Below are 17,655 nucleotides of genomic sequence, written 5' to 3' on the forward strand. Positions count from 1 at the left end.
TGATTTTTTACAGAGAGGAAGGGAGAGAAATAGAGAGTTAGAAACATCGATGAGAGAGAAACATCGATCAGCTGCCTCCTGCACAGCTCCCACTGGGGATGTGCCCGCAACCCAAGTACATGCCCTTGGCCGGAATCGAACCCGGGACCCTTCAGTCCGCAGGCCGACGCTCTATCCACTGAGCCAAACCGGTTTCGGCAATGGATACATATTTATTGCCATTTTATCACTCATATTTATTTCTCCTTCTCTTCCTCCTCCTCCTCCTCCTTCTTTTCCTCCTCCTCCTTCTCCTCCTCGTCCTCTTTCTTTTTCTTCTTCTTCTTCTTCTTCTTCTTCTTCTTCTTCTTCTTCTTCTTCTTCTTCTTCTTCTTCTTCTTTTTCTTCTTCTCCTTCTTCTTCTTCTTCTTCTTCTTTTTCTTCTTCTCCTTCTTCTTCTTCTTCTTCTTCTTCTTCTTCTTCTTCTGCTTCTTCTTCTCCTTTTTCCAGAAGACCCTCCAACATTTCATAAAATGCTGTTTTGGTGGTAACCCTGCCCCACCCCTTTCATAGCTCCACCCCAGATGTTTGCAGCACCTTTTTCCATAAGAATGGCCTATCCTGGCTCAGGACTCAGACTTTCCTAAAATCTCTCAAACAAGCAGCAGCTGGTGTCCCTGTGCCCCATAACACTCAATAAGAGACTGACACCCTGCCACTAGCAGCAGACTGCATGGCTTGATGGCTTGGCCTCTCTCTCCTGGGCATTTCCAAGTCCAACACAAGTAGCAGCCATCTGCAGATCATGCTGTAGCTCCTCCCAGGTGCCCCAGGAAGTACTTGACTTTATACCACCCTGGAGGCCCCAGAATGACTATACCCAGTGAACAGCTTCAGACAATACCAGATTACATCTCTACACATCCACCAGAGACACACTAAAGGGGCAGACTCAGTGAACACCAAAGCCCCAATGAAGCAAGTCCTGCCCCATAGGAGTTCCTCCTGCACAGCAGCTCCTCCATTATAGTCACAGCTGGTCCTCTCACCCAATTGGTCTGGAGGTCAATTCCTCCCAGTGACACCAATAGCAATCAAGGCTCAACTACAACAAGACAGTGCACACAGCCCACACATGGGCACACCTAGAGTGCCCAGCTCAGGTAACTGGGAAGGCTGAGCCACTGGGCCCTACAGGACACCTACTATGCAAGGCCACCCTACCAATTCCAGAAGCTCTACATAATACATATAAACAAGCACAGGGAAGCAGCCAAAATGCAGAGACAAAGAAACATGTCCCCTATGAAAGAAAGAAAAAATTCTCTAGAAAAAAGAACTAAATGAAATGGAAGCAAACAAACTACTACACACTGAGTTCAAAACAATGCTTATAAGGATGCTCAAGAATCTTAATGAGAGCTTCATGGGGGATTAATGAGAATTTCAAGAATCTTATTGAGAACATCAAAGACATGAAAAAGGACCAGTCAGAAATTACACATACAGTAACGGAAGTAAAGAATCATTTACAGGGATTCAACAGTAGAATACAGGATGCCAAGAATTAAATCAGCAATTTGGAATATGAGGAAGCATAAAACACCCAATCAGAAAAGCAAACAGAATCTAAAAATATGAAGATAGTGTAAGGAGCCTCTGGGACAAATTCAAGGGTACCAACATTCACATTATGGTGGAGCCAGAAGGAGAAGAGACAGAGCAAGATATTGAAAAGCTTTTGGAAAATAGAGTGACACAAATCTTCCCCTACCTGGGGAAAGAAATATACTTAAAAATCCAGTAATTACAGAGTCCCAAGCAAGAGGAACCCCAGGAGGCCCACACCAAGAGACATCATAATGAAAACACCACGGATTAAAGACAAAGATATAATCTTAAAAGCAGTAAGAAAAGCAGTTACCTACAAGATACCGCACATATCACTGTCAGCTGATTTCTCAACACAAACTTTGCAGACCAGAAGGAAGTGGCATGAAATATTCAAAGTGATGCAAAGCAAGGACCCACAACCAAGATGACATTACACAGCAAAGCTATCATTTAGAGTTGAGGGTCAGATAAAGAGCTTCACAGAGAAGAAAAGGCTAAAGGATTTCATCACCACCAAACCAATATGAAATGTCAAGAAGAAGAAGAAGAAGAAGAAGAAGAAGAAGAAGAAGAAGAAGAAGAAGAAACAAGAAAATGGCAACAAATACATATCCAGCAACAATTGATCTAAAAATCAAAATAAACAATCAAAGAATCTAATGAACAAAATAAACTGATGAGAATAAAGTAGAACTAGAAGCATGGGCTGATGAATCTCAGAGTGAAGAAGGAGATGGTCAGGAAGAGATTAAACAAAGAAACTTATAGGCCCATAGGCATGACCAATGGACACAGTTGATAGGGTGATGAAGGCCTGGAAGGGCAGGAACCAGGTGGAGGGGCACAATAGGGAGGAGAGAGGTGACATCTGTAATCCTTTCAACAATAAGCATTTCAAAAAAATAAAATGGGTCTCTTGTAAGCAACAAAAATAATAAATAAATAAATAAATAAATAAATAAATGTCTGTTTTAAGTCAAAATCAGAACTCCAACCCAAACCAGTGTCCCCTAAAGCTTGAAGGCTGGACCACAGGATGAGGAGGAGACTTGAACACAGGACACAAGGGCCACTGAGGAGGAAAATTTCCTCAGAAGCTTGTCCCCAGGAAGGTGCAGTAGATGCTGTGCTAAGAAAAAAAAAGAGAAGAAGGTGGCTGATATAAACAAAGCCAAACTCTGGGGCCAAGAAAAGGGACCTGTTTCCTTCCCTTATTTCCCTGCATTTCCCTCTGTGCTCATTGTCACAGTGACATCGCCCTGGGCTGCACAGTTGGAGGGTGAGCGTGTCCCTGCTGATCTGAGCTCTGCAGGCCCCAGGAACCCACGTCTTCCTGAAGCGTCTCCAGAGCCCGGGTGGCACTGTCCATGGTGAGGACCCCAGGGAGGTGCTGATGGACGGGCTGAGGAGGAAGGAGTCCCCGTGGGGGAGGCTCTGTCAGGGAAGGACCTGCCCTGGGTCACCTCACCTGCAAGGGGCGTCTCAGGAGGCTCTGGGTCTATTTCCTGCTTCACCATGGAAACCAGATGCGGGCCACTGGGTAGTGAATGTTTCCCTTTCTGTGGGGCTGCTGAGGTGAGAGCACCGTCACAGGAAGGGCCAGCCTCCAGGGGCCACATCCTGTGTGTCTGTCTGTTCTGAGGACACTGTGGCCTCCTGTATCTGCACAGCGAGGTGTAAAGAGAGGAGACACCATGACTCCCATCCTCACGGCCCTGTTCTGCCTCGGTGAGATGGGACGGGGAGGGGAGCCCTGGTCTGTCAGGATCCCAGGATTCAGGAGGCTCATGGGGAGAAGGGAGGTGCTCAGGGTTCAGGGCAAATCTCTCACAGGGACTCTCTTCCAGGGCTGAGTGTGGGCCTCAGGACTCCAGTGTGGGCAGGTGAGTCTTTCCAGATGTCCCAGGTCCCGCTCCGCACTGGGGACAAGGGCCACCCCCAGGCAGCTGGGGAAGGACAGTGTTCTAAGCTAACAGACGAGTAATATCTGGGAAGGTCCTGGGCTGAGAGCTGGGTCTGAGGGTGCGAAATATCTTAGAACACAGCTACTGGTTTCCTTCCAGGACCCATCCCCAAACCCACCATCTGGGCTGAGCCAGGCCCTGTGATCCCTTCTGGGAGCCCAGTGACCATCTCCTGTCAGGGGACCCCAGGGGCTGAGGAGTACCGTCTGGAGAAAGAGGGAAGCGCAGCACCATGGAAAATAGAGAAGCCACTGGAGCCTGGTGACAAGGTGATGTTCTCCATCACACCCATCACAGAGAGTGGTGCTGGAATATATTGCTGTTACTATAGCAGCCCTGCTGGCTGGTCAGAGTGCAGTGACCCCCTGGAGCTGGTGGTGACAGGTGAGAGGACATTCAGGTGTCCCAGCCTCAGGCTCTGCACTCAGGAAGGGGGTCTGCTCTCAGGGTGTCTCCCTCTCACAGACCAGCCCTGAAGGACATGAGGGAGGTGTGGGCCCATTTAACACGCTGCCTCCTCCTCTCCTAGGATCCTACAGCAAACCCATCCTCTCAGCCCTGCCCAGCCCTGTCTTGACCTCAGGAGGGAAAGTGACCCTGCAGTGTGGCTCAGGGCAGGGATTTGGCAGGTTCCTTCTGACTAAGGAAGGAGATCACAGGCTCTCCTGGACCCTGTACTCAGAGCCACAGTCCAGTGGTCAGTACCAGGCCCTGTTCCCTGTGGGCCCTGTGACCCGCAGCCACAGGTGGACGTTCAGATGCTATGGCTGTTACAGGAACAGGTCCCATGTGTGCTCACACCCCAGTGATGCCCTGGAGCTCCTGGTCCCAGGTGAGTCCCAATATTGTCCCATCTATCAATTGAGGCACCAGATACATTGTTGCCATTTTTGCTGGGAGTGGAGCCCCATGTGAGAAGGTAGGGGTGAGGGGAGCACAAGGGCTACTGGATCAGAGATACAAAGAGAGAGTGTGAGACCTGGGGGCCAATCAGGAGAAGGGGGTTATGAGAGGAACAGCCCCTGTAATTCATGTCTGGTCTCCCCAGGTGAGTCTGGGAAGCCCTCCCTCCTGAGCCAGCAGGGCCCCATCATGGACTCTGGACAGAGCCTGACCCTCCAGTGTCACTCTGATGTCGGATATGAAAGATTCGCTCTGTCCAAGGAGGGGGGACGGGACCTCCTCCAGAGCCTTGTCCTGCAGCCCCAGGCTGGGCTCTCTCAGGCCCACTTCTTCTTGGACACTGTGAGCAGCTCCCACAGGGGCCAGTACAGATGCTACGGTGGATACAAGCTCTCCTCTGAGTGGTCGGCCCCCAGTGACCCCCTGGACCTCCTGCTGGCAGGTGAGGAGCCATGGGGTTCAGATGGGGGCCCAGACTCCGCACAGGCCCTGCTGGGATCTCAGGGGGTGAACCAAGATGACAGTGCAGGCTCCAGGGAGGGGGAGAGACAGAGACAGAGACAGACAGGGGGTGGATGGGGAGAAGGGGAGACTCAGAGAAACAGAGAGAGAAAAAGAGGAGGGTCCACAGAGAGAGGCCTGGTGACTCTCAGGGCAGAACAAGGTGGGCAGGCAGTCCTAACCTTCCTCCCTCTCTCTAGGATGGCTGCGTGACAGACCCTCCCTCTCGGTGCAGCCAGGCCCCAGGGTGGCCTCAGGAGAGAACGTGACCCTGCTGTGTCAGTCACAGAGCCAGAGGGACACGTTCCTTCTGTCCAAGGAGGGGGCAGCCGATGCCCCCCTGCGTCTGAGATCAGAGCACCGAGCTCAGCAGTTCCAGGCAGAGTTCTCCATGAGTCCTGTGACCTCAGCCCACGGGGGCACCTACAGGTGCTACAGCTCACACAGCTCCTCCCCCTTCCTGCTGTCACTCCCCAGTGAGCCCCTGGAGCTCCAGGTCTCAGGTGAGGGCCCCCTGCTCTTTCTGCTGAGCTGTCAGCTCAGGGTCCCGTCCCCAGAACAATCATGGGCTGAAAGGGAGTGAGAGGCTGTAGGTATGGTCACCCAAGGAGATCAGCCCCTCAGAGACCCTCCTCCCCATGCACAGCCCTCCCCCTCACCTTGTACAGAAGGTACCATGTAGGCAGTGTGAGGTTGTGAGGGGCCATAGGGCAGATGCAGGAGGGGTCTGAGTGAGGTGGGGAGTCTTGGGTTGGCCCCAGGGTCTCACTCTTTGTCCTCCTTCCCTGCACTCTTCGGTACCCCAGCCCCCCACCAACAGGGACCATGTCCACAGCTGATGAATCCTGGGGGTCCGCTTTGCTCAGAGGGAGCACTGTCAACCCTAGGAAATTTCTGAGTCCCTTAGAGGATCTAGTGCCCCACCACCACCCCCCACTAGAAGACAGGCTTGTGTCTCAGGGCGGCCAGGAGTCCGGGAGAAATTTCAGGGAACTACAGGGCTCCAAGGCCTCTGAGGATTCTCCCCCCGCCCCACGGAGTCAGGCCTAAGAGGGAGAAGTGAGGCAGGTGACAGGTGGGGTGGTCATGGCAGAGGGAGATGTTGGGCCCAGGCTGAGGGAGGAGGAGAGGCCGGGAGAGTTGGAGAGTGGACAGGGGGACACTCCCTCGGCTGCTCATTTCCAGAGCCCCTTGGATGGAAGCCCTCACCACACAGGTGGGGGCCCTGAGCTTCTCAGAGCAGGACAGGTGGCTGCTCTGCCCAAGGTGGGACCTGCTGTAGGTGACGGTGCCGTACCCACTGCTATAGTGAGAAGTGTCCCCACCTGTGGGCACCACTCTGCAAGGCCCTGTTCCCCCTGGAGGCCTCCAGGCCCTCAGTGCCCACCTGAGACTCAGGGGGACCATGGAGGGCTCATGAGGAGCTGGGGGGTCCTGCCCAGACACTGTGTGAAATTCAAGTTTGCTCTCTGCATTTTCTTTGCATACTTCTCTATTATTGCTCTTTTGCTGGGAACTTGTAGGCAATACTTGCATATATAATTTTAACCTGCAAACATTTATGACTTAAAAACATGGATTTATTCTAATTTTAACTGGGGTTATATTAAATCTATGTATTTATTATGAAGAATACCTTCTTATTTACATGAAGTTTCTTATAAAAGATGCTTCAAAAAGTTAATTTTTAAAAATATGTTTTTATTGACTTCAGAAAGGGAGGGAGTGGGAGTGAGGTATAAAAACATCAGTGATGAGAGAGAATCATTGATCTGCTGCCTCCTGCGTGCCCCACATAGTGGATGGAGCCCACAACCTAGGCATGTGCCCTGACCACGAATCTAACCATGACCTACAAGTTTATTGGTGGGTGCTCAACCACTGAGGGACACCAGCTGGGTTCAAAATGTTAAATTTCGATGTCAGGTGCATTTTTTTAGTTTTATTCAGAAAATTGTCCTCACTGATAGCTGAAGAATTGCTCAAGGTCTACATATATACATGTATGCATATTTGAGACCAACCCAGCACAGATGGTCGTGTCCTGTCAAGGGGTAGTGGGTCCCCTGGGTGGACATCCAGGGTCCTGGGGTTACTTTGTCCTGCCCTGACCTCTGTGACCTGTTTTCCCACAATTTCCAGCCTCCCACTTCGAAGACTACACCGTGGAGAATTCCATCCGGTTAGGAGTGGCTGGATTGGTCCTGGTGGCTCTCGGGGTGCTGCTATTTTGGTCTCAAAACAGCCAGAAACAGACCCAGGAAGCAGCCTGGACATGAACACGGAGGGAACAATGCACGGTTCAGAGAGGAGGACCTTGGGAAGGTTCTGAAAGATAATGTGGAACATATGCTGAGAGATCTGTCTGGGACTACTTGAAGTTGGAGGAGTCATCGCTCATGTGCAGGGACTAGTTCTGGACCTTCTGCCCTTGAACTGTGGTCCTTTCCCTCCCGACCACTGTGAGTCCTGTGACTGGTTCCTGACTTTCCCCATTTTGGTATAATTAGCATTTATCCCACATGGCCGGTACAGGCCCACGCCTCCCTACACTTTCATGGAATATGTTTTCCTTTATTTCTAAACACACGGATCTTCATGTCTGTGTGGAGTCCCCATCTTCTGAGTCCAGAGCTTGCCATCTATTGGAATCAATCTACAAGGTGCACAATCCATCCTGCAAGAGGTAAACCCACAGGAGCTCCTAACGCCCTCTCTGGACTCCACATGCTCCTCACCAGGCCTCGGAGGCCACCTCAGTGCTTTCCACATAAACTTCACCCCTTGGGATCCAGACATGGTTGTTTGAAGGGGTCTCCTGGTCTGCGCTGCCTCTGAAAACCCCAATGTCCAAATCACAGTGCAAGACACAGAGGACATGTTACAGACGTGCATCCTTGAAACCTATATCCTGTCATTCACCGATGGCACCTTATTAAATTTAATATAAAAAATTACTGATTCCTGCCATTTGCCACTTTCTCTGGTATATATGTCCCCTTCATGGCCATCATCAAGAGCCCAAGTAAGGTCCTCACGCAGGCTTGGGAAGCGATACACAAACTGACTTTCACAAAACAGTACAAGCCCATGTGGGACACCATTAACACCACACTGATAGCCCCACAGTGCTCCTAAGTCCCTTCTAGTTGGTGTGTAACGATGGTTTCTACTTCAAGGTTGGGGCACAGTTTTCATGAAAACACAAGACCATGCTCCCAACCCATCCAGATGAGATGCACAAAGGAATGCTTTACTATCAGTTGTGGGAGAGAATTGTGAGTCCATAGAATCCTACGGCATTACTAGTAGGAGTGCCAATTATATTCATCAATTCAGAGACTACAGTTGACACACAATTCAATATTTATATTTTTCAACTACAGTTGACACATACCATGGTGATTAGACATTATATAACTTTTTATGTGATCATACTGATAAATCTTATACCCATCCAACACTATACATAGATATGGGAATATTATTGACTATATTCCCTATGATGTACTTACCACCCATTGACTATTCTGTAACAATCAATTTGTACTTCTTAATCCCCTCACCTTTTCACCCAGCCCCACTCCCCACTCATCTGGTGAGAACCAATTTGTTCTCTGAATCTATGAGTTTATATCCTTTTGGATTGTTAATTTATTTTGATCTTTATATTCAATTGTTAATGGATACATATTTATTGCCATTTTATCACTCATATTTATTTCTCCTTCTCTTCCTCCTCCTCCTCCTCCTTCTCCTCCTCGTCCTCCTTCTCCTCTTCCTCCTCTTTCTTCTTCTTCTTCTCTTCTTCTTTTTCTTCTTCTTCTTCTTCTTCTTCTTCTTCTTCTTCTTCTTCTTCTTCTTCTTTTTCCAGAAGACCCTCCAACATTTCATAAAATGCTGTTTTGGTGGTAACCCTGCCCCACCCCTTTCATAGCTCCACCCCAGATGTTTGCAGCACCTTTTCCCGTGCCCCATAACACTCAATAAGAGACTGACACCCTGCCACTAGCAGCAGACTGCATGGCTTGATGGCTTGGCCTCTCTCTCCTGGGCATTTCCAAGTCCAACACAAGTAGCAGCCATCTGCAGATCATGCTGTAGCTCCTCCCAGGTGCCCCAGGAAGTACTTGACTTTATACCTCCCTGGAGGCCCCAGAATGACTATACCCAGTGAACAGCTTCAGACAATACCAGATTACATCTCTACACATCCACCAGAGACACACTAAAGGGGCAGACTCAGTGAACACCAAAGCCCCAATGAAGCAAGTCCTGCTCTATAGGAGTCCCTCCTGCACAGCAGCTACTCCATTATAGTCACAGCTGGTACTCTCAACCAATTGGTCTGGAGGTCAATTCCTCCCAGTGACACCAATAGCAATCAAGGCTCAATACAACACGGTGAAGACAGTGCAAACAGCCCACAAATGGGCACATCTAGAGTGTCCTGCTCAGGTAACTGGGAAGGCTGAGCCACTGGGCCCTACAGGACACCTACTATGCAAGGCCACCCTACCAATTCCAGAAGCTCTACATAATACATAGAAACAAGCACAGGGAAGCAGCCAAAATGCAGAGACAAAGAAACATGTCCCCTATGAAAGAAAGAAAAAATTCTCTAGAAAAAAGAACTAAATGAAATGGAAGCAAACAAACTACTACATACTGAGTTCAAAACAATGCTTATAAGGATGCTCAAGAATCTTAATGAGAGCTTCATGGGGGATTAATGAGAATTTCAAGAATCTTATTGAGAACATCAAAGACATGAAAAAGGACCAGTCAGAAATTACACATACATTAACGGAAGTAAAAAATCATTTACAGGGATTCAACAGTAGAATACAGGATGCCAAGAATTAAATCAGCAATTTGGAATATGAGGAAGCATAAAACGCCCAATCAGAAAAGCAAACAGAATCTAAAAATATGAAGATAGTGTAAGGAGCCTCTGGGACAAATTCAAGGGTACCAACATTCACATTATGGTGGAGCCAGAAGGACAAGAGACAGAGCAAGATATTGAAAAGCTTTTGGAAAATAGAGTGACACAAATCTTCCCCTACCTGGGGAAAGAAATATACTTACAAATCCAGTCATTACAGAGTCCCAAGCAAGAGGAACCCCAGGAGGCCCACACCAAGAGACATCATAATGAAAACACCACGGATTAAAGACAAAGATATAATCTTAAAAGCAGTAAGAAAAGCAGTTACCTACAAGATACCGCACATATCACTGTCAGCTGATTTCTCAACACAAACTTTGCAGACCAGAAGGAAGTGGCATGAAATATTCAAAGTGATGCAAAGCAAGGACCCACAACCAAGATGACATTACACAGCAAAGCTATCATTTAGAGTTGAGGGTCAGATAAAGAGCTTCACAGAGAAGAAAAGGCTAAAGGATTTCATCACCACCAAACCAATATGAAATGTTAAGAAGAAGAAGAAGAAGAAGAAGAAGAAGAAGAAGAAGAAGAAGAAGAAGAAGAAACAAGAAAATGGCAACAAATACATATCTAGCAACAATTGATCTAAAAATCAAAATAAACAATCAAAGAATCTAATGAACAAAATAAACTGAGGAGAATAAAGTAGAACCAGAAGTACGGACTGATGAATCTCAGAGTAAAGAAGGAGATGGTCAGGAAGAGATTAAACAAAGAAACTTGTAGGCACATAGGCATGACCAATGGACACAGTTGATAGGGTGATGAAGGCCTGGAAGGGCAGGAACCAGGTGGAGGGGCACAATAGGGAGAAGAGAGGTGACATCTGTAATCCTTTCAACAATAAGCATTTCAAAAAAATAAAATGGGTCTCTTGTAAGCAACAAAAATAATAAATAAATAAATAAATAAATAAATAAATAAATAAATAAATGTCTGTTTTAAGTCAAAATCAGAACTCCAACCCAAATCAGTGTCCCCTAAAGCTTGAAGGCTGGACCACAGGATGAGGAGGAGACTTGAACACAGGACACAAGGGCCACTGAGGAGGAAAATTGCCTCAGAAGCTTGTCCCCTGGAAGGTGCAGTAGATGCTGTGGCTAAGAAAAAAAAAAGAAGAAGGTGGGTGATATAAACAAAGCCAAAGTCTGGGGCCAAGAAAAGGGACCTGTTTCCTTCCCTTATTTCCCTGGGTTTCTCCTCTGTGCTCATTGTCACAGTGACATCGCCCTGAGCTCCACAGTTGGATGGTGAGTGAGTGTGTTGGATGGTGAGCTCTGCAGGCCACAGGGACCCACCTCTTCCTGAAGCGTCTCCAGGGCCCGGGTGACACTGTCCATGGTGAGGACCCCAGGGACGTGGGGATGGACAGGCTGAAGGGGAAGCAGATCCCGTGGGGGACCCCATTATTGTCCCATCTATGGATTGAGGCACCTTCGCTGGGAGGGGAAGGCTCTGTCAGGGAAGGACTTGCCCGGGGTCACCTCACCTGCAAAGGGCGTCTCAGAAGGGTCTGGGTCTATTTCCTGCTTCACCATGGAAACCAGATGCAGGCCTCTGGGAAGGGAATGTTCCCCTTTCTGTGGGGCTGCTGACGTGAGAGCCCTGTGACAGGGACGGCCAGCCTCCCAGGGGCCTCACCCTGTCTGTCTGTCTGTTCAGAGGACACTGTGCCTCCGGCATCTGTACAGCAGGGTGCAAAGAGAGGAGACGCCATGACCCCCACGCTCAGGGCCCTGCTCTGCCTCGGTGAGATGCGAGGGGGTAGGCGGAGTGGACCCTGGTCTGTCAGGACCCAGGACTCAGGAGGCTCATGGGGAGGAGGGTGCTGCTCAGGGATCAGGGCAAATCTCTCACAGGGACTCTCTTCCAGGGCTGAGTGTGGGCCTCAGGACCCCAGTGCAGGCAGGTGAGTCTCCCCAGGAGTCCCTGGTCCCACTCCTGACTGGGGATGAGGGGCCACACCACAGGCAGCTGGGGATGGAGAACAGCAGTTCTGGGCTGACAGATGGGTAACACCTGGGAAGGTCCTGGCCTGACAGCTGGGACTGAGGGTGGGAATGTCTTAAACCCAGCTACTGGTTTCCTTCCAGAGCCTCTCCCCAAACCCACCATCAGGGCTGAGCCAGGCCCTGTGATTCCCTTGGGGAGCCCCGTGACCATCTGGTGTCAGGGGACCCCAGGGGCTGAGGAGTACCGTCTGGATAAAGAGGGAAGCCCAGCACCATGGAAAAGAGAGAAGCCACTGAAGCCCGGGGACAAGGTGATGTTCTCCATCCCACACATGACAGAGGGTGATGCTGGGATATATCGCTGTTACTATTACAGCCCTGATGGCTGGTCAGAGCGCAGTGACCCCCTGGAGCTGATGGTGACAGGTGAGAGGACACTCAGGGGTCCCAGCCTCAGGCTCTGCCCTCAAGAAGTGGGTCTGCTCTCAGGGTGTCCCCCTCTCACAGCCCAGCCCTGGGGGACATGAGAGAGGAGTGAGCCCCATTTAACACGCTGCCTCCTCCTCTCCTAGGATCCTACAGCAAACCCAGCCTCTCAGCCCTGCCCAGCCCTGTCGTGCCCTCAGGAGGGAACGTGACCCTCCAGTGTGGCTCAGGGCAGGGATTTGGCAGGTTCATTCTGACTAAGGAAGGGGATCACAGGCTCTCCTGGACCCTGGTCTCACAGCCACAGCCCAATGGGCAGTCCCAGGCCCTGTTCCCTGTGAGCCCCGTGACCCCCACACAGAGGTGGAGGTTCAGATGCTATGGCTGTTTCAGGAACAGGCCCCAGGTGTGCTCACACCCCAGTGATGCCCTGGAGCTCCTGGTCCCAGGTGAGTCCCATTATTGTTGCATCTATGAATTGGGGCACCTTCGTTGGGTGGGGAGCCCCATGTGTGTGAGGGGAGCACAAGAGCTCCTGGGACAGAGACACAGAGAAAGACAGTGAGACCTGGGGCCAGGCCAGGAGAATGGGGTTATGGGAGGATCAGGCCCTGTAGTTCATGTCTGGTCTCCCCAGGTGCCTCTGGGAAGCCCTCCCTCCTGAGCCAGCAGGGCCCCATTGTGGCCTCTGGACAGAACATGACTCTCCAGTGTCGCTCTGATGTCGGCTATGACAGATTCACTCTGTCTGAGGAGCGGGGACAGGACCACCCACAGAGCCTTGTCCTGCAGCTTCAGGCTGGGCTCTCTCAGGCCCACTTCCCCCCTGGGCATTGTGAGAAGCTCCCACAGGGGTCGGTACCGATGCTACGGTGGATACAACTTCTCCTCTGAGTGGTCGGCCCCCAGTGAACCCCTGGACATCTTGGTGGCAAGTGAGGGGCCAGTGGGTTCACTCAGGGACCCAGACTGTGCACAGGTCCTGCTGGGGTCTCAGGTGGTGAGGCCTGAGTCAAAGTACAGGGCCCCCAGGGAGGGAGAGTGAAAGAGACTGACAGGGGGTGGGAGGAGAAAGGGAGGGACTCAGAGAAACAGAGACAGACAGAGAGGAGGGTCCTCAGAGAGAGGCCTGGTGACTCTCAGGTCAGAACAAAATGGGCAGGCAGTTCTCACCCTCTCTCCCTCTCTCTAGGACGACTGCCGGACAGACCTTCCCTTTCCGTGCAGCCAGGCCCCAGGGTGGCCTCAGGAGAGAACGTGTCCCTGTTGTGTCAGTCACCCAGCCCGAGGGACACGTTCCTTCTGTCCAAGGAGGGGACAGCTGGTCCCCCCCTGCGTCTGAGATCAGAGCACCGAGCTGGGCAGTACCAGGCAGAGTTCCCCATGAGTCCTGTGACCTCAGCCCACGGGGGCACCTACAGGTGCTACAGTTCACACAGCTCCTCCCCCTACCTGCTGTCACTCCCCAGTGAGTCCCTGGAGCTCCAGGTCTCAGGTGAGGAACCCCCGGCTCTGTCTGCTGAGCTGTCAGCTCAGGGTCCTGGCCCCAGAATGATTATGGGCTTGAAAGGGAGGGAGGAGCTTTGGGGCTAGTCACCCAGAAGAGATCTGACACTCAGCGACACTCGGCCCCGTGCTCAGCCCTCCCCCTTACCTGGTCCAGAAGGTACCAGGTGGGCACTGTGAGGGTCTGAGGGGCCGCAGGACAGACGCAGGAGGAGTCTGAGTGAGGTGGGGAGCCCAGGGTTGGCCCCAGAGTCTCACACTTTGTCCTCCTTCCCAAGACCCTCTGGTACCCCAATTCCCCAACCACAGGGACCATGTCCACAGTTGGTCAATCCTGGGTCGCCTTTGCTCAGAGGGAGCACTGTCCACCCCAGAGAAGTTCTGAGTCTCTTAGAGGATCTAGCGCCCCACCACCACCCCTCACTCAAAGAAAGGCTTGTGTCGCAGGGGTGCCAGGAGTCCGGGAGAAATTTCAGGGAACTACTGGGCTCCAAGGCCTCTGAGGATTCACCCCCTGCCCCATGTAGTCCGGCCTAAGTGGGAGAAGTGAGGCAGGTGACAGGTGGGGTGGTCATGGCAGAGGGAGATGTGGGGGCCCAGGATGAGGGAGGAGGAGAGGCCGGAGAGGTGGAGAGAGGACAGGGGGACACTCCCTCAGCTGCTCATTTCCAGAGCCCCTTGGATGGAAGCCCTCACCCACACAGGTGGGGTCCCTGAGCTTCTCAGAGCAGGACAGGTGGCTGCTCTGCCCAAGGTGGGACCTGCTGTGGGTGACGGTGCCGTACCCACTGCTATAGTGAGAAGTGTCCCCACCTGTGGGCACCACTCTGCAAGGCCCTGTTCCCCCTGGAGGCCTCCAGACCCTCAGTGCCCACCTGAGACTCAGGGGGACCATGGAGGGCTCATGAGGAGCTAGGGGGTCCTGCCCAGACTCTGTGTGAAATTCAAGTTTGCTCTCCGCATTTTTTGTGCATATCTCTCATTATTGTTCTTTTGCTGGGAATTGTAGGCAATACTTGCATATATAATTTTAACCTGCAAACATTTATGACTTAAAAACATGGGTTTATTCTTATTTTTATTGGGAGTATAGTAAATCTATGTATTTATTATGAGGCGTAACTTCTTATTAACATGAAGTTTCTTATAAAAGATGCTACAGAAAATTAATTTTTAAAAATATATTTGTATTGCCAAAACCGGTTTGGCTCAGTGGACAGAGCGTCGGCCTGCGGACTGAAAGGTCCCGGGTTCGATTCCGGTCAAGGGCATGTACCTGGGTTGCGGGCACATCCCCCGTGGGAGATGTGCAGGAGGCAGCTGGTCGATGTTTCTCTCCCATCGATGTTTCTAACTATCTATCTCTCTCCCTTCCTCTCTGTAAAAAATCAATAAAATATATTTAAATATATATATATATATATATATTTGTATTGATTTCAGAGAGGAAGGTAGTGGGAGAGATATACAGAAACATCATTGATGAGAGAGAATCATTGATCAGCTGCCTCCTGCATGCCCCACACAGGGGATGGAGCCCACAACTTGGCCATGTACCCTGAATGGTAATCGAACTGTGACCTCCTGTTCATAGGTTCACGCTAAACCATTGGGCTATGCCAGCAGGGCTAAAATGGTTAATATTTGAGTTCAAGTGAATTTTGTAGTTTCATTCATAAAAATGTCCACACTCAGAACTCAAAAACTGCTCAGGTTTTACATATATGAATGTCTACATATTAGAGAGCAAATGTGTGGATCCTGGGTCCTCGCTGTTGCAAAAATATAAGCTCTCATATGCAGATGAGATAGTTTCCCTGGTACAGAATCCACAATGAGCAGACAGGTTAGAATAACTAATTATGGCCCTGGCCGCTGTGGCTCAGTGCTTAGAGCATCAGCCCATGCCCCACAGGGCCGTGGGTTTGATTCCCAGTCGAGGGTCACAGGTGTGATCCCTGGCCCCTGCCAGGCCTTGTGCAGGAGGCACCGATCCATGTGTCTCTCTCACATCAACGTTTCTCTCTTCCTCTCCCTCTCTCCCCATCCTGTGGTCCCTTTTACTCTCTTTGAATATCAATGGAAAAAATATCCTCCAGTGAGGATTTTAAATAAATAAAGACTCAACATTTTCCAAATCGTGAGACCACATTTATCCTCAATCCTGAATTCTCCAGGCAAAGCCCAACTGTGATCCAAAGTGACTCAGAAGTAAAGTCTAAACTCAAAATTCCCAAGGAGCCTGAAAGAATCCATGAAAGTAGCCAAGACCCTTCTCCAGCAGAGAAAGGGTTCGTGGAGGGACTGGTAGCAGTTAGGTCATGAGAAAGAGGAGAGCTATGGGGATGCTGGGTTTGAGTGGCATCAACTCCTCACACAGCCTAACTCCTATCTGGTTCTCAGGAGCAGCCGACACCATCAGCCCATCACAGAACAACTCAGACCCCAAGAGTGGTGAGTAGGAGACACGCTCTGTTATGGGGCTCAGCATAGACGGTCCTGTCCTTTCACAGGGAGGGAGTGCCCTGGTTGGGCATCCAGGGTCCTGGGTGACTTTGTCCTGCCCTGACCTCTGTGACCTCTTTTCCCACAATCCCCAGCTTCCCATCCACAGGACTACACCGTGGAGAATTCCATCCGGTTGGCCGTGGCTGGATTGGTACTCGTGGCACTAGGGGTGCTGCTATTTTGGTCTCAAAATAGCCAGAAACAGACCCAGGATGCAGCCAGGACATGAACAGGGAGGGAACAATGCACGGTTCAGAGAGGAGGATCTTGGGAAGGTTCTGGAACATAATGTGGGACATATGCTGAGGAACCTGTCTGCGGCTCCTTGCAGGTGGAGGAGTCATCGCTCCTGTGCAGGGACAAGGTCTGGACTTTCTGCTGTTGAACTGTGGTCCTTTCCCTCCCGACCCCTGTGAGTCTTGTGACTGGTTCTGACTTTCCCCATTTTGGTGAAATTAGAATTTATCCCACATGGCAGGTACAGGTCCACACCTCCCTACACTTTCATGGAATATGTTATCCTTTATTTCTAACCACATGAACTTTCATGTCTGTATGGAGTCCCCATCTTTTGAGTCCAGAGCACGCCATCTATTGTAGTCAATCTACAAGGTGCACAATCCATCCTGCAAGAGGTAAACCCACAAGAGGTCCTAACGCCCTCTCTGGACTCCACACGCCCCTCACCTGGCCTCGGAGGCCACCGCTGTGCTTTCTGCAGAAACCTTACCCCTTGGGATGAAGGCCTGGTTGTTTGAAGGGGTTTCCTGGTCTGCGCTGCTTCTGAAAACCCCACTGTCCAAAACACAGTGCAACACACAGAAAACATGTTACAGATGTGCATCCTTGAAACCTATGTCATGTCATTCATCAATGGCACCCCAATAAATTTAATATAAAAACATTGATTCTTGGCATAGTTTACTTTCTCTGATGTATATGCCCCCTTCATGGCCAAGGTCAAGTTCCCATGTAAGGTCCTCACGCAGACTTGGGAAGCGATACACAGACTGATTTTCACAAAACAGTACAAGCCAATGTGGGACACCATTAACACCACACAGATAGCCCACAGTGCTCCTAAGTCCCTTCTAGCTGATGTGTAACGATGGTTTCTACTTTAATGTTGGGGCACAGTTTCTGTGAAAACACGAGACTGCAGTCCCAACGTATGCAGATGAGATGCACAAAGGAATGTTTTACTATCAGTTGTGGCAGAGAATCATGAGTCCATAGAATCCTACTGCATTACTTGTACGAGTGCCAATTATATTCATCAATTCAGAGACTACATGACACTCATCCAGTTAGAGACACGCAGCTACGACTTAAAGTACATGCCTTAGAG

The 17,655-nt window shown here is 50.3% G+C and overlaps 1 protein-coding gene and 1 pseudogene across 1 annotated transcript; both read left to right on the forward strand.

Moving 5' to 3' along the window:
- The first annotated feature begins 3,287 nt into the window (after positions 1–3,287).
- Positions 3,288–7,240, forward strand: LOC139000271 (leukocyte immunoglobulin-like receptor subfamily A member 6). The gene is made up of 7 exons (XM_070402523.1): positions 3,288–3,321; positions 3,441–3,476; positions 3,657–3,941; positions 4,087–4,389; positions 4,606–4,902; positions 5,162–5,464; positions 7,104–7,240. The coding sequence occupies exons 1-7, from the start codon at positions 3,288–3,290 to the stop codon at positions 7,238–7,240; spliced, it is 1,395 nt and encodes a 464-aa protein (XP_070258624.1).
- A 4,390-nt stretch (positions 7,241–11,630) lies between these two features.
- Positions 11,631–16,261, forward strand: LOC139000366 (leukocyte immunoglobulin-like receptor subfamily A member 6; annotated as a pseudogene).
- The last annotated feature ends 1,394 nt before the right edge of the window (positions 16,262–17,655 follow it).

Source organism: Myotis yumanensis, unplaced genomic scaffold (assembly GCF_028538775.1).
Source record: "Myotis yumanensis isolate MYYU_CA2020_CCGP unplaced genomic scaffold, mMyoYum1.0.hap1 SCAF_23, whole genome shotgun sequence".
Classification (NCBI taxonomy): domain Eukaryota; kingdom Metazoa; phylum Chordata; class Mammalia; order Chiroptera; family Vespertilionidae; genus Myotis; species Myotis yumanensis.